Source organism: Pezoporus occidentalis, unplaced genomic scaffold (assembly GCF_034315485.1).
Source record: "Pezoporus occidentalis ecotype Australia unplaced genomic scaffold, CSIRO_AGI_Poc_V1 ctg56, whole genome shotgun sequence".
In the NCBI taxonomy this organism is placed as follows: Eukaryota; Metazoa; Chordata; class Aves; order Psittaciformes; family Psittacidae; genus Pezoporus; species Pezoporus occidentalis.
Window position 1 is genome coordinate 2578297 of NW_026915899.1, and position 17132 is coordinate 2595428.

Genomic DNA, 17132 nt, shown 5'->3' on the forward strand with positions numbered 1-17132 from the left:
TACTACTTAATGCATAATACCTATTTTATACTTCTTAGAATGGTAGTTCTCATTTTTTGTATTTTAATTTTTTTCATAATAAATAACTGTAAATACTTACATTATAAAATAACTAACTTTCTTATCCCCCTTTCAATCTTTAGTTTACTTTTGTTGAGTTCCTTATTTTAGTGTAAGTCCAGCTTCAGTAGTTGCTTTCCTTCACTCTTAGTGTTTGTCCACACTGACACTTGCTATAAACCTGTACTCATGCAAATGGAAGCTTATGAATTATTTCTCTACCTGGCTTAATCTGCTCACATTGGTTACACTTGAGCACGCTCCTGCCAATTTTCTATCAAACAAAGCCAGGTATTTTTTCAAATCAAGTTATGAAATGAAGAAAACCACTGCAATGCTGTATGACGTAGTTTTATTTTTTCAATGAAATGCCCTAGCATCATAAAACAGAACACATTTTCTAATCTTGAAGCCAGCAAGATTGGGAAAAAAAATAATAATCAGACTTGGTTTTCCTATACATAATTTCTGTACTGAGACTACATTCAGAGAGAAAAGAACAACCTATAATTAAATGGAAGCAGACATTACTTACACAGATCTCTTAAAAATAAACTGGACAATGTTACACAGCTCACATGGTGCTTTGCTACTACAGTAGGCTACAAACAGAATTATTCAAATGCAACTATACAGCTTCTCTATTACCTAAGATCTTTTCATTTTATTATGTTGCAACACCTCTATTATTTACTTCACACTTCATTAGCATACTATGGAACAATCTTTTCTCCTTTTCTGGTGGCTTGTTTCTCAGAAAGGGGCCTTCTCTGCAGCTTACTTTGAAACACCAAGCACTCGGTTTCAGGTATTAAAAATATTCAAAGCATTTCTACATACATTCACAATGAGAGTAAGCCTCCATTTTTGAAGTCAGGGTCTCATGACTTGCTAGCAAGCTAATGGAAAGAGCTGTTTAGTATTTACTCCTGTTTTCACTGATGAGAATGTGGATAGCTGTAATGCTTCACAAATGATCTTGTTTGTTGGTAAACTGAGTGTGTGCCATCATATCCTGCACAAGAACTAGTTACTTGAAGTCTGGGTTCTCTCACAATATTTATGGGCAAACCACAATAACTGTAGAACTTCTTAAACAAATGACACTTTAAAAAAACCCAACAAACCCTGCATTTTTTGAACTGCACAATCTCATTTTCAGTGGGGTTCTTAGTTCAAAAGTGCTATTTCACTTATTAAATGTGCCTTTAAAAATACAGTATACGCAACACTTGTGTTACAAATGTCTGACAAACATCGGATCAATCAACATTCAACTTATTGAATTAATAAGGAAAGTAAACAGCAGTACTTCTACTTTTTAAAAGTATTCAAGTATTTCCCTGAAATACTATAAAAAAATAAAAATAACCCAGTTCCTAAACTTTGTATGGCTGTACTTCAAGCAAGATCATTTGCAAGTGCTTTTTGTCCTATAGAGCAGTATGAATAATACTTTGTAGCAAAGATATAGCACACCATTTTGATATTACACAAAACTGGAATGTAAATAACTTCAATTAAAAAAAAAAAAATCTGCCATTTATAACAATTTTCAAGTGCTTCAGTAATAAAATCACCAATCACCATGGCTTACACAGACCAATGAGAGACATGAAAGTAATAAATGCTTAATGACAGAAGTACCAATAAATATACATGAGTGGAGAACCATTAACTGTTAAAATGCAAAAAAAAGACCCCTCAGATTCAATCAGGTTTCAAGATAACTACAAACTTAAGAAAAGACAGAGGACAGTAGGGGCTAACTTATGATATTCAAACAGGAATAAATCTGTACAACAGCAGCAAAATTTAGCCCCAAGCCCAGACACAGAACATGTATGTGTCACAATACACAAATCCATACACAACGTAAAAAATCACTCCAGAACTATAGACGATAGTCTGGTTTTTGCTATAAAAAACAAATCAGCACAGTGATTTCATGATTTACCAAATGCTAGTTTCTTCCCTTCATTTCACAATACAAATTATTTTGTTTCATATTTAGTTAAATGAACATTACTAAAAAAAAAAACACAACAAAATCAAAAACCCTTCCAATCAAATATTTTTAAACTTAACATTCCAGCATCTTATTTCACAAAGAAATTTTAACATCTGTAGTAGAATCTCTGAGGAACTGTGTACTGAAGAGGGAAGCTTTTCATACGTTAATTTTAGATTTAAAAGAAAAATCTAAACTTGCTGGTGTTTCAGAAGATATTTATATTTTCCTTTGCCTGTGCCTTTCTGGTATTACATAAGTATCCTTGCAAGATGCTTGCAAGACATTTCAGTTGCAGTGTGCAGTATTTGGTATCATCCAAACAGTCATAAAACCCTTCATCATCCCAAAAAGCATCATGCAAGGAAGCCTTTACAAATAGAATGTATACGACAAGGTATGATCTGTGTGCAGATGTGCTTTTATCTTCCAAAGTATTTCTAAACTCTTATATTAATTACTTAAAGCCAGGAATGTGTGTTTGAATTGCATTGATAAGTTGCAAGGTATAGTCAGAACTACAAAATGAAAAGTTTTACTAAACAAAGATGTGAATGACAACACTGTTGTCCAGCATTTAAGCCACATGTAACTATCGAATAACCCCAGCAAAAAACATCTAAGACTCTGAAAAATATCTTGTCTTGATCTCTTGGTTTGATGACAGTGGAAAGTCCAATGTTTTGTAACATTTGGATATTATTGCAACACAACCGCTACATTAGCTCTCCAGAAAAGCACAGAGAATTTATCAGTCTTCATGATTACACACACACACACACACACACATATATATATGCCAATTCTCTCTTTTCTAACATAACTTAGATTACATTGTTCCAAGGTACATTTTAATGATTACAATGTTCTTTAAAAAATGACACAATGCAATGATGTCTAAAACTAAACTGAAGCCATAAAAAACCAAAACCTCAAACCTAAAAGTTTAAAATACTTGTCAATTTGACTAAAATGCATATTTACTCAAGTTCCTTGAGCTTTCATTTTTTCTTCTCCCCACTGGAGGAACAATGTCTATAGTAATTGCTCAACACTACTCTGGCTGTAGGCAGCTTCATCTTTACAGGTTTCCTCGATTCCCCTTGCAAATAGTTTCATTAACTGGCAGTGAACCCTGGAAAATATAGAGATCAACTAATAAGAAACAAATGTATACTACACATTTAATTCAAATAATCCATTAATTTTAAGCAGTTGGACAAAGTTCCTTGCTCCAGACTACATAAAATGCACTCTCATTTTTGATACAGTCCTTTCCTGAAAAGAAGGTTGGATGCTTTCACATATCCATCACTCAGGTTATTCTTCTTTTCCATACATAGAGTTGTATGGGGAACTTAGACGAGTTGATTTTATACAATACACAATATCTATAGAAATCACTTTTGGATCACGTTTAATAGACACACTTGCACGTAAATATTAGGTATTTTTGCTCCCTTTGTTCTAAAAACAACAAACAAAATCAACCAAAAAAACCCCAAACAATTCAATCAAAAAACTCCTTCAAATTTCACAAACCTCTATTCCTTTCTAATTCGATTATTTGCACAACTGCAAACGTCTTCCTCCATGTGCAAAGGCTGGAGATAAGACTCAGTGCTGTGTCAAAAATTACAAAGTATGGGACACACTCATCTGTAAGACAATGATGCTTACTTAAGTTTATGTTTAACAGGAAAGGCTGTTACTCAGAGTAATAAGGTACTCTGCACTTTTAAAAAGAATCCTCCCAACACAAGCATGTAGCAGTTCCTAAGAAGTAAGTATGACTCCAAAGGTAGAGCCATCCACCTTTCTCAGAGTGATCACTTACACTTATCCTCTGGAAAAGACTCAAAAAAGGATATATAAAAAAGTTTATTATCAGAAGACCCAAATTTACTATGCAGAGGCACCTTTTGGGGATGTCTTTGTGAGCATCTTTAAAATCAGTGAAAAGGCCTGATGTTTATGGAGAAAAATAATCAATGCTTACCTCACTTCAATTCCTGAACTCTCCAGAGTTTCTCCATCACAATTCCAGGTGCTATTAGCAATGTTACAGCAACAGGCTGGGTGATCTCGGCAGAACTGGCCAAACCGTTTCTTTCCCATGTCAGTGACATTGCTTTCATTGTCTTCTGAAAGCTTTGAAGTAAATTGAAAACTCTTCACCCGATGAACATCTACAAATGAGAAGTCAAACTACACAGAAAAAAACAAATCAAAACAGGCAATTACAATTAGTTAAATACATTTGATGTGTAAAGCAAGTCAGCGTGCAGCATTCTGTATTCAAGTCTGTCCACTCCAATTTTCTGGAGAAGCTTATCTGAGGCAGAGAGTGATTTTTGCTTTTAAAAAGCAGCACAAGTCAGAAACAATAAAGCCAAATTGGAACATTACTTTTTAAGGGTCCTCTTCAAGTGGCCATGTTATAGATAATCAGGTAACAGGTTTTGTGATTATGAGCCAATGGGGTATAAATCATGCCCTATAAAAACTAATATAGCATGGAATTGAAGTCAGAAAGGTCTGGATTGGATCTTTGTACCATCCTCAGGACCTCTTCAACTACAGCCCTTAAGACACATGGGCTTTTTTGAAAGCCTTCTGCTTCTGCATTTGGAACAATATCCTGAAGGTGAGAATTCCATGGCAGTGTGATCGCATCCCAGAGCTGGGTGTATAGGATAAAAAGAATAGAGAGCAATATTATTGCATTCTAACAAAATGAATGTATTTTTAACTAGTTAATTCAGCTAGAAAAAGTGGGACAGTTAAAAGATCACTCTTAGAAGATGCAGACTATAATATCATAAAAATGCTTTAAAACAGGCTTCATAATTAAAGGAGCAATCAAATTAGAGGGTGTCCCTCGCAATTTTTTAAGTTTTCAAAAAGGGGTTTCCCACTGTTATGGTAGACACTAACCCGAAGTGAGGACAACCCTGCATTTAATCTGCACTGCAAGACCAGCATACGCCAGAGAGAAACAGGTAGGAAGCACTGGAAGGGGAACGGCCACAGTAACGAATCACAAAAAGCATCAGATTTGAAGGGACCTCCTAGGTCTTAAGTTCCCTCAGCTTTTAGCCATAAAAAAGCTGTCAAATTGTCAAAATCCACTCTTGTAAGTAGTGGCTCATGGGTACAATGAGGCTCGCTAAGCAGTTTGCTAGTCCAAACAGCTTAGTTGCAAAAACTGGTTTCCACAGCTGCACAATGAATGCTCTCATGTCTCAAGTCTAAGCAGAATGTCTCAAGTCTAAGCAGAATGTCTCAAGTCTAAGCAGAATGTCTCAAGTCTAAGCAGAATGTCTCAAGTCTAAGCAGAATGAACTTGCTTGATAAATGTTGAAGTCAGTTTGAAAGGCAGACAACGAAGGCTTCAAATAATCAAAAATATGAAGGGAGCAGTGAGGGTGATTGGGAAGGAGTGAAGGGAAGAGCAGGAGACTGAGAATAGCAGGAAGGAGGAAAACAGACACAAAATGTCCCAGGGAATGGTAATGTGACAATAAAGAGAATCTATACTAATTTTTCTACAGAGGAGGAAGAATAGCATCATAAATGAGATTTATTATTGCTTTTATAACTGACTATGACACTAACCCATTGTTCAGATAATTTCCAGAACACGTTAATATCATCAGGTTGTGACAAATACTAAATGTGTGTGCTCACAGCCACAGCTCTGGTTTCAACAGATACTACAATAAAAAGCAGTGATGAATCTTTCCTTATAGTCTATCCTGACAGCTACAACATACACAAAGAATAATTTTAAAGCCAAATGAATAAAGCTCATATCCTGATCACATATATGCAGTAAAATTCTGCTAAAAGTTAGCACTTTACAACCAAACTACAGTTCTGGTAGCTTTCTTCTAAACCACATTTTCATGCAGTTTCCAAAAAGTGATTTATTATTCTTCACTACAACTTCTACCTCACTTATGTTGTACTGCTGTGAATAGTTTTTCATGACAAATCACTGTAAATATTGTCCAAACAGCAAATATATGGAAAATGTTATAAAACAGAATTCAATTAGAAAAAATGGACTTTTATTAGAACGCTACAGCCAAAGGTTTGACTTAGCTAGAATGATTTTTTTTAATGGTACACATGATGAGATTTTGTCACCCAAAATGCAGAAACTCTTAAAAAACAAAGAAAAACCAACAGACCTGCTTTGTAAATTTTTTTTTCATATAAGAATATCAATATTTACAACTTAGACTGACACTGGAGAATTCACTGCCAAAGGGAATACACACCTGATCATCCTGGTTTGTATGCCTGACAAGATACCGTAGAAAATCAAATCTTGAGCATTTACGAACTAGAATGAGGTCAGCTGAACCATCTGCCAAATGAGCTGCTGGTGAAAGACCTTTCGGACTTCGTGGACAGGCACAGCTCATGTTTACTGCATTAATGGCTAGAAATTTCCCTTTAATAATCTTCCATTCTTCTTCTTCTGAAACACATCAATAAAGGCATGGAGATAGGTTATGATTTGATCTACTCAGAAGAACGCTAAGAAGCAACTATTGTTGGCAGCTTACAAGTTTATATTGCCCATATTCATGTACTGTCAATAAATATCTAAAATTGCATTTTTAAAAAATAAATTTATTTTCATATACTAACAGAGCAAGATTCTTTCTCCCTTCACAGATTGATTATCTGCTAAAACTGATCACCATTCCCGACATATGCACATCGGATTCAGAATCAGTGCTATTTGGGTAGTCTGTTTCCACCCTAATCCCAAATGTCTGAAGATTAATACTATTAACAGAGTTAAACTTTCCTGTGCATAAATCTTTACAAATTTCTGGAAACCAGTACAAAAAGTCTGTTTTCAACATGACAGTGTTCTGTTACAGATCAGACTTAAACCAGGAGGCAGAGGAATTTTCTAGAACAAAGAAACAGTGTCAGGCACTGCACAGAGTTGCATCTAACCTGTATTTTCTTGAATATGGATAAAAATAGATTTAAAAATGCCTTTGCATTTTTATATTACACATAATCATCTTCCTCACTGCAAAAAGAAAAAGCCATGAAGCAGCCATAACACCCCTATTCCCCTCTCAGTATGAGCGGATGTAGATACTTCAAACAAACAATTCCACAACAGTCATGACTGCAGAATAGCCTATGAAGCTACGCGCAGTTCTAAGACTGGAGTTCAGGAATGAAGTGCCATTGCTGATGATGGGGGTAAAATTCAGGACTGAACTAAAGTTGTTTATATAAGCTTATTAAAGTTTAACCATGAAAAAATAGCAAGATTGAGGTTTTGAGGCATATTAACTGGTATGGACTTAGTATTGTAATGTTATTCAGTTCCCCACGTCTGGGTTACCTTACAGTTATTTTCAAGGTGCTTCTCTGATGAGACTATAGATGACATTTATGCTATATATTCCACGCACTGAAATTCTGCTGTTCTTTACTGTCTTAGTCTTAGGAACTTTACATGTACTTTAAAGAATCATTTTTTACAACTGTCAAGGTAATTGAACCTAAAGCCTATGATGCATTCATTTTGAACTGATCTCTTCCAAGCTTTATGCACCAGAAAAAGAAGAAAAAAATAAGAAGAAAAAGAAGTTTGAAAAGTATGCTGCATTTGTTCTTTGCTCTTTGAACTTTACTTGCTTCCTTGAATTTTTATTCACTGGAACTTCTTACTATATACACTTCAGCAACAAAACCAAGAAAAACAGAACTCCGGGAAAAATAGAGCAGGATTATAATGTAACAAAAGACTTAAAGGAAACCAAAAACTTCCATCTACACTATCCTCTCTATCTCCTGAGAAACCAAACAGTAATAGCAAGAGAAAAAGCAGCTCTTGAGTTCAACATTTTCACATCAATAGCCAGAGTGATTTTAGAATTGCTTGCTTTACTGCTGTTCTTTTTATGTTGCTTTCAAACAGTAAAATACAGAAAGAAATAATTTAAATCATATTCAAAAGGTGTATCTTAAGAGAGATGAGAAAAACTTAAATGTCAAACTACAGAACGACTTTGTTCAGGCTGTAGGCAAATGACGAGGCCCTGCTCGGAGATGAAGGTAACTGAACAGAAGAAACTATTACAACTGGAAACATCTATGTCCAGAACTACACAAGTGCTTATTTACAAGTTCTCTGATATACAAACAACAAAATAAAACAACACCCTTTACTGATAAATCCTTTTGTTGTTTATCTGAGAAACAGTATGAACTTAGTCTACAGTGTGCTACAAGTTAACTTTTAAGTTATGCGCACTGTAATAAATAAGCCTCAAATCACCTAAGGGAGAATGTTTATGAATGCTACTGTAATAGTTTGTTTTCACCTGGTGGGAAGAGTACCATACAGTATAAATTTTAGTATGTTAATAAAAAAAAAAAAAAAAAAGCTTTACCATTCCAGTAAGAATCAAGTCAGGATATTTATCACATTTTAAATGACCAACTGCTTTCATAAGCATTCAGTGGGATGCATCACTGTAATAGCACAAATAACTCACCAAAAAAAATCCTTCATACAATAGAGCAATCACAAGCTCGTTTCAACTGTCTACTGTGTATAAATACATGGCAAGTTGCTGAAATCAGCATCAAGTACTAACACTCAGTGTTTACTCAGCACATACTCATAGACTTCAGGCACAATACGAAGAAATATGCTCACTGACAGCCAATGCAAGCATCCTTCTAAACTTGCCTAAATTGTACACAAACCAAGTACACAATGAGAAAGCCAACACACCCTGCTGAGTAAAAAGCTTGTCTGAGGTGGTGATTTAAAATCCTTTTCATTGCAAATCAAGAGTAACTGATTGTCATTGTTTGCTTACCAGTACTAAACAGAGAAGAGACTGGACTGCAAAGAAAGCCAGTCAGCAGAAGTAAAATGGATTTAAGTAAACAATATCCTACATAATTATTTGCTTAATGTCTTGGGCAATGCTGGCTAAAGCAGTCTTGATGGCTTGATAATCTGTGGCTTTCTCCTGCCTGTACTCCATCAAAGCTAACAAAATGGCAGATTTAAAAACCAAGCCAAACAACCCTCCCTCCCCCAAAACAACAACAAAAAACCCTCCACAAACAAAAGGAAAAAGCTTGGTAATTCTGAACTACATTTATTTCTCAAAAAGGTAGGTTTTTTTTTTTCCCTTACCAAAACCCCTACTATCACATTTAGCTCTTACGAAAACATTATGTAAAGCAATTTCTTTAGCTAAATCTAGGCATAAATTAAAACAACTCAAGACTGCAATCTGCCCATCTGCTGACTACATAAAAGATCTAAAAGCAGTAGCTGGGATAGGAGCACTATATAGATAGAAGCATGTGTAACAGGAATTCAAGTTGGCATAGAAACCTATATACTGTCTTTATGGTACCAATGAATCTCTATACTATGATGATACTTTTTTTGCTAACAGTCTAGAACCTGGCAAAGACACTGTGCAAAATAACTGTAATTATAAGAATCCAGGTCGTAACGGCCAATGGTTGTGTCAAGAAAATTATGTGTTTAGGCACCAGGCTTTACAAGAAAAGAAAAAATAGAGTAAAGGCAGAAGCAAACACCCATGGGAAGCTTCCTGCTGTTTAATGAAGGGTTTATCCAAGATGATAAACTCAGATCAGAAGCAAAACTGAGCCAACTGAATCTGTATCTCTTACTCCAGCAAGGCCACAAGTTCTCCCCATTAGGACACAGTAGTCAGACAAACATACAACCAGGAAGATAACAGCACAGAATCCAGTACATTGACAGTTGTTTTAACGAAAGGAACGAAGAGTTCTGCTTATAAAAAAAAAATCCCTGGAAGTGTAGGCAGAGGTAGGAACAGAAGGAAAAAAAGAGAGTAAAGATAACACAACAAGAGAAAGAGGAGAGAAATCCCATTTATCATTTATACTGAGAATTGGTGGGGTATAGTACAGAAATACTTCAGACCACTAGATTGTTATTGTCTAAGTTCACTGCCTCCCATTTTCTTATTAAACAGCTTTCCATAGGATGACTTTTGCACTGGAAAACACAAATTTTTAAACCTGATCTATTCTAAAAGCTGTCTTCATGAACTGCTTCCTTGTGTACTGCCTCACGGTTTACAGCTGAGCCCTTCTCACAAAAAGAACACAGAGTCCTAGCTCACAAAATATATCTTACCTGAGGAAGAGAGACCAAACCCATTGAAATATACAAGTGACCAGTACAATTTATCAGAATTTTCTGAGGTTTGGATGGAGAAGACACCTTATATATTTTCCACATATTTACATGTATTTTTCTTAAAGAAAAGAATGTAACTCACAACTGTTGAAAAACCTAAACCACACACACACTTGAACTGATATATTCTGAAAAACAACAATTTGTATAATATTACACTATTATGCTTTTTCTGGCAAATTACCTTCATGTTTTAATCCACACTGCTTCTGCTGTTGTGCCAGCTGTTGCTCACTTTTCTTGCAAATGTAACATCTGAAAACAAAAATACCATTCAGTTCCTGAAAACAGAACTATTATTCAGTTCAACTTCTTTGTTTTACCCAATCATTACAAGATCTCCCTAACCCAAGATGCAGCATGGCCAACTGGCCAACCTAGGAGGCTGGCCTTCCTTGCAGCATGGACACAAAAGGTACAGCTTACTCAGATACACCTGTTGTCCACCAGGATCCCAAAGTTCTTTTCGGCAGAGCTGCCTTCCTTGCCAGTCAGTACTATTGCATCAGACTATTCACCCATGATGTTTACCTCTTCTGAGCTTCAGCAGGTTCCTACTGGCCATTTCTTCAGCCAAGGGGCCTCAGAATAGCAGTATTTCAACATGTCAACCACTCTTCCCAATCTGGTACCATCCATAAAACTGCTGAGTGTGCACTCTCTGCCACCATCCCAATCCCTGATAGTGATATTGCACAGTATTAGTGCCAGTACTGGTCCCAGAGGAGCACCATTAATAATCAGCTGCCAACTGGTCTTGGTCCTCACAACCATTCTAACAATCTTCCCAGTTCTCTACCCATCCACTAATCTAGACCACACCTCAACATTTTAGTTTTAAGAATACTACAGGAAACAACACCAAAGGCCTTGATAAAGTTAAGGTATGTAACACCCACCATTTCCCACTCATCCATAGGCCTTTGGTACCCGTAAGTACCGGTAAAGCCTCGGAGAAGACAACATCAGTGGAAAGTGGGGCAAAGGAGTAATTTTCTATTACTTTTCCCTATCTTTTATCACTACGTACCCCATACTACATACCCCAGCAGGCCCACAGGTCCTTTAGCCTTTAGCTTTGATTGCTATACTTATATAATCCCTTTGTAAGAAGTAACACCCTTCACATGACTCACTGATTTCAATTCCACCTGAGCTTTGGCTTTGTCAGCTCCATCCCTGTGTGTTTAGGCTATGTCTCTGGCTTCTTCCAAAGTAACCCATTCCACTTGCACCTCCCCTTTACTTCTCAGATACTTGCTCATTCATACTGGTTTTCCATCAATCATTCTTGTTCAAGTTTCTGCATATCAAAATGGGCTGCTCTTTTGCTTTGAGAAATTACCAACTCTCTTGGGCCTCTTTGTCCTCTGGGGCAGTCTCCCATGGAATCTTGCCACGATTCCTGAATAAACCAAAATCTGCTCTCTGAAAGTTCAGAGCTGCAACTCTTCTTTTTTCTTGCTTACTTGTCTCAGGATTTTAGACTCTGTAATCTCCCAGTCACTGCTGCTCTCAATTTTCACATCCCCCACTTTTCTGTAACAAGACCAGCAGAGCACTTGTCCTGGTCAACTTGTCAATCACTTGCACCATCACTGCCATCACCACACTCCAGAATACTCCTAAATGGCTTGTACCCAGCCCTATTTCCCTTCCAACAATTATCAGGATGTATAAAATCCCACAAGAGGCAGCAGGCACTCTTTACTCTCTGACCGAGACCTGGATACAGCTTTCTCCCTCTGGAGTTTCTCCTGCATCAAGGCACTAGATGGGTCAGAATAGTTCATTCAGCTAGTACTGGAGACCTTGATCTGCAGTATGTCATAGCACTAACACAGCAGAATCTCAACAACTTCCATGTAGTTTCTGGACAAAGACTCTGGCTCCTTGGTATCCTGCTGTAGCATTTGCTGCTGTAACAACTACTATATCTCTGATAGATACATTCATATATAAAGAGGAATAATAAATGCTGCTGCATAATTTCAAGCAGGTGAAAGCAAAGAGAAAGGAAGGAACACTGGGAGATTCAGGTAGGTTCCCTGGTTGAAGAAACAAGTGAAGAATAACACACAGAATTTATACAGCATTGTAGCTGTCTATAAAAAGAGTGCTAAATAGGGTGATTACTGAGGACATATCCTCAGAACAAGCCATGCCAGCTGTTGTCGTGGCACCAAAACAACCACCAAAATTGCTAGATCCAATTACAGTGTGAACATTTGAGAACTTCTGAATAATTATTTCTATTTGTAGAAGCCATGAGGCATCCAGACATTAAATTTATCAACACTAACACAGCACAGTACCCTCAGTACCTTGTAACTGGGTACCATGCTGTTATACTGGTCACTGCTCCTCATTTAAAACTGGGGGAGGAGAGGGAACAGCTAACAAAGTCTTACTACATTTTACATTTCTGTTTACCTAATAATATGGTGCTCTCTTTAATAATGTCAATAAACCTTTTTTACTAGCTTGTGTCTTTCAGAGTAAGTGCTCTGATATTACAAACAACATTTCTGTGACATCTATTTATGTACAGGCTGCATGTCAGATATTCAGAGTTAAACATTAGCCTACCCTGTTCTGCAGGTATATTTATCTCGTGGAGATCCCAGTGTGTGTTTTGCTGGTTGAAATGAAATTGTTCCTTCATAGTAATGATGAGTAAGAAAAGTCTTGAAGCCTATAAAAAAATATTAAGCAGCATTACATCATTATAAATCCACATTGCAAACACCTCTGCGTACACAGAATCATAGAATGGTTTGGGTTCAAAGGGACCTTCATGAGAGCAGAGCAGAGGGGCAGAATCACCTCCCTCAACCTGCTGGTCACACTCCTTTTGATGCAGCCCCCTCAACTTTCTAAAATTTGCCTACAGTGCCATTACTACTCAACATCTTCAAAAGCCAACTAACCTTTTAGCTATATATCACTATCAAGTCTTAAAATTGCCCTAATACTACTAAAATTCTGCTTCCGCACCTTCTTTTCCTAACACAAGACAAATCATACTCTCTAGTAGTATAGAATTTATCCAAATATTGGCTAACTAGGCTAAACCGCTCATCTCTATGATTAGTGCTGGAAGACGAACAAAATTAACAATTCATTCCATCACCTGAATGTCCAAGACAGAGGTGTTCTTAACTTTAACTGACAGAAAAGAATGACAAAATGATTAGCACCGAAGAGATACTACTTCTTAGGTAGATATCACTAGGTCACATATATTCAACACAACTTCAAGGAGTGCACTATAAACATTGTCCCCAAAGTTATGAACCTCTACATAATGTGATCCAATGTACGTGGTACTACAAGGAGTTTAAAATCGGGTTCAGTCTGTTTCTGGTGTTTAAAGGCTTCAGAGAAGGTTGGTTTGGAGAGAACATCAACTGTTCTGATACGTTTATGTGCTGACAAAAAATGCAATAATGACACAAGTTACCTGAGTAGTCATATCTCATTGGACCCATCCACCGTTTCTTTTCACTGTCTTTTAATACATCTCCATAAAAACCATAACCCAGCAATGACACACAGTACTTCAAAAACGTGTTGTTATGATGTACAGAACAGACATCCAGAGGCTGACAGTCACCTATGAAAGTGAGAAGTGCAAGGCTGTATTAAGACTTCTTATGTTTGCAGCTGCAAACATGATAGTAACTTTAATGCTACAAAATCTAAAAAAATTAAAAAACATTGTATTTATGTCGTATATACATATATATGTATATATGACGTATGTCATATATGTCACATATCTTGCTTACACATGCAGAAAGGGAAAGTAATTTTTAATACTAATTTCACTAATATTTAAAAAGCATTAAACACTAAGTGAGAAGAGGTCAAAATGCTAAAAAATTATAATGAAGAATATACATTCATTTACCATGTAGCAGTAAGTGGGGATGTTATGGAAGGGATCAAAGTGAGCTATACATTTACCGGATACTACTTAATCCTGTATGTCATTCTATGAGATAATATGTCATGCTATCAGAGGATAATTCAATCTGGAAGGGGCCTTAGGAGGTTCCTCATCAAACCTCTCACTCCAAGCAGGTTCAGCTATGACATCAGATCAGGTTAGGCAGGGCTTACCCAGTCAAGTCCTGAAAATCCCTAAGAACAAAACGTATATTGCCTCTCGATGTCCTCATAAGGTAAGCTTTGGAGTGGTAGTGGTTTTGGGTGGGGTAGGTGGGTGTGTATATTTATGTTTAATAATCCAACTAAAGTCTATCCATCCCTCTAAATTTAGCCCAATGGCCTAAACTCTACATACGCTGAACAGAGTTAACCATAAGTAAGTAATAGAGAAGCACATGTGTAAACTTGTGCAACACCAGTTCCTAAACCTGTAATTGTTAAGCGTACAAGTGATAATGAAATAATGGTCATTAACGCTTACACATCACCATCTGAACTGAAGACTACCTTGCACAACTTTTCAAATTCAGTATTAACAACTGGGTGACTGTGGCTCTTCAGCATGTGGCAGATAGGATGGACTGAATAAGCCAAGCTGCCTTCTTCAGCCCTCGTGCAGTTCAGGTCCTCCATTACTAGAGGACTTCGAAAAGTGGCAATGTTAGCATTTCTAATGATGACGATGTGTCAAAATACATTTACTGAAGAGTAATTGTTTTCCTCCCTAGTTCCTCCTCAAATATATGACTTACAGATGGTAAAAATGGGAAATTATCAGCTAATTCCAGGCAAGCAGAAACTTGGCATGGAAGCACTGAATTGCACAGGACAATTGGGGAACTAATACAAAATGCAACTATTCAAGTGTGCATGCACTTGTCATAGCTTTCTTTAAGAGAAAGAGAGAGAAAGAAAGAAAGAAAAAGTGTGCAATAACTTAGACTGCTTATTGTATTTTACTGTTATTTTCAAAAGCATGCGAGAATGTCGAAAACTTCAGCACCAGATATAAAGCTTCAAAATATTATGATCCCATGAAAACAATGAATTACAGTGGAGAAAGCAATTTATTTTTAACCTCCTGTATTCCAAATCGCTTAAATTGCAGACAAAAATTTTATATTTCAACTCAGCCATTATGTTCAAATTGTATTTCACAGACATACAGAAAGACCTAAATGAATTAGGGGGTTAGGCTATGTTCACCATTTTCATAACAAAACAGTGAACTATGATCACCCACCTACAATAATATGAAGAGCTGATGTCACTGGATCAGAAATGCCAATAGTTGAATAGCATATGCAGTCTGTTGATCCTGAAAAATAAACAACTAGAGATTAATTAATACCCTTTCAAAACAAGTTATTATTGGCACAGTTCTCCAAACTAAAGCACTATGTTCCTTTGGCTTGCCCCTTTCTATTTTATGGAACAAAGTGAATACAAGGATACCAATATTATGAATTAAAAGGTACCTTTCCTTCTCCCCCTCCTCCCCTGCAATAAGTAGAGCTGTTTCTCTCCATAGAAAGTAAAAATATTTTCACTATATAACCAATAAATATATAGCAGTTAGTGAAGGGAAATAAGTTAATTCACATGAAAAAAAAAAAAAAAAATCAGGATTACATTACAGCTTTTATAGCGTTTAAGGGTGGAGGGGAAGGAAGGCAGATGCTGATTCTCCTTTTCTCAAAATTTTTTAGTCATTGAGATCTCATTAAAAGAAATTAAATGATATCCTGGTTTTGGGGGGACAGATTTAAATTCCAGGCTGCCAACATCCTCTCCTCCTCCAGCTGCATCTTAAACCAGAAACTCCTGCTTAGTTCCATTATTTGAAAATTAGTAAATCCTTGCATTCAGTAATTAGTTTATAGATAGGTGAGCAAAGTGGATAGAGATATGCCTTTACAGTCTTGAACAAAAGATCTACAAGAAGAAAGAGGGGAAGCGTTAGATTTCACCTATATTCTGTCTTTGTAAATAACTACCTGCAGGCAACTCTGCAGTCAGTACATCCATTCAGTATTTTAGGTGCTGGTTAGAGACAGGAAATTCTCCCTGATCCCTATAAAAAGCAGTCTAAGAGCCTAATGTAGGGTTCTGATTTCTGTTCTGCAGCAGGGACTTGCAAGTCGGGGCCAGACATACCAAAGCACACTCGTTGCAATACCTAACTCCAAATTCATCTTGTAGCTTCTCCCATCCCTTCCCTGAAATTGAATTTCTTTAAAGCCAAGGCTGGATATCAGAAAACAAAGTTACTTTGTCCACATATAGGTTCTCAGATTTGCTACTAATATACTAGCTGAAGAGCAGCTCAGATACAGCATACTTCATTTCTGAGGCCTAATCAAATTGAAATAGAAAACTAAAAGTGGAGGAATGAACAACCACTATTTAAAACGATACTTTTAGTTCTTTCTCGCTTTGAAAACAGTCAGGGCATATACAGCTGTCAACAGAAGCAAAGAAAATCCTTCCCCCTCCAACTCCCAGGAAACAGACACCACTTCCCCTACCAGAGAAGGGCATTGAGGGAAGCTTCTATCAATCAAATGTATGCTCTCTACAAGGCTGAGGTTCAAAATGGTGCAAGTGGACCACTAAAAGTATAAGCTGGTGCACAGGAAATGGGACTCCAATTTCTCTCAGTATTGCAACAGAAAAGGTACTCAGATGATGTTATTATGCCACATTTGGAGTTTTATAGCCAAAAATATTCAGTAGAGTTCAGATACTGAAGCGATGCTTTACTGCCATTTTTTTCAGTTTCATTTTGCCTTCTACACTTGTGAATTTCCATTAAGCAGAAAAAAAATTCTCACTACTTTT

At 36.6% G+C, this 17132-nt stretch overlaps 1 protein-coding gene across 1 annotated transcript in view; it reads right to left on the reverse strand.

The window, feature by feature from the left end:
* Nucleotides 1-395: 395 nt before the first annotated feature.
* Nucleotides 396-17132, reverse strand: part of CERK (ceramide kinase) — a 41073-nt gene continuing 24336 nt past the window's right edge. The window contains exons 7-13 of the mRNA XM_062638354.1: nucleotides 15535-15609; nucleotides 13801-13953; nucleotides 12927-13032; nucleotides 10522-10592; nucleotides 6358-6560; nucleotides 4071-4279; nucleotides 396-3206 (exon numbers count right to left, since the gene is read on the reverse strand). Of these exons, the coding sequence (XP_062494338.1) occupies nucleotides 3107-3206; nucleotides 4071-4279; nucleotides 6358-6560; nucleotides 10522-10592; nucleotides 12927-13032; nucleotides 13801-13953; nucleotides 15535-15609 (917 nt within the window). The 3' untranslated portion in view covers nucleotides 396-3106. The remainder of the gene's footprint in view (nucleotides 3207-4070; nucleotides 4280-6357; nucleotides 6561-10521; nucleotides 10593-12926; nucleotides 13033-13800; nucleotides 13954-15534; nucleotides 15610-17132) is intronic.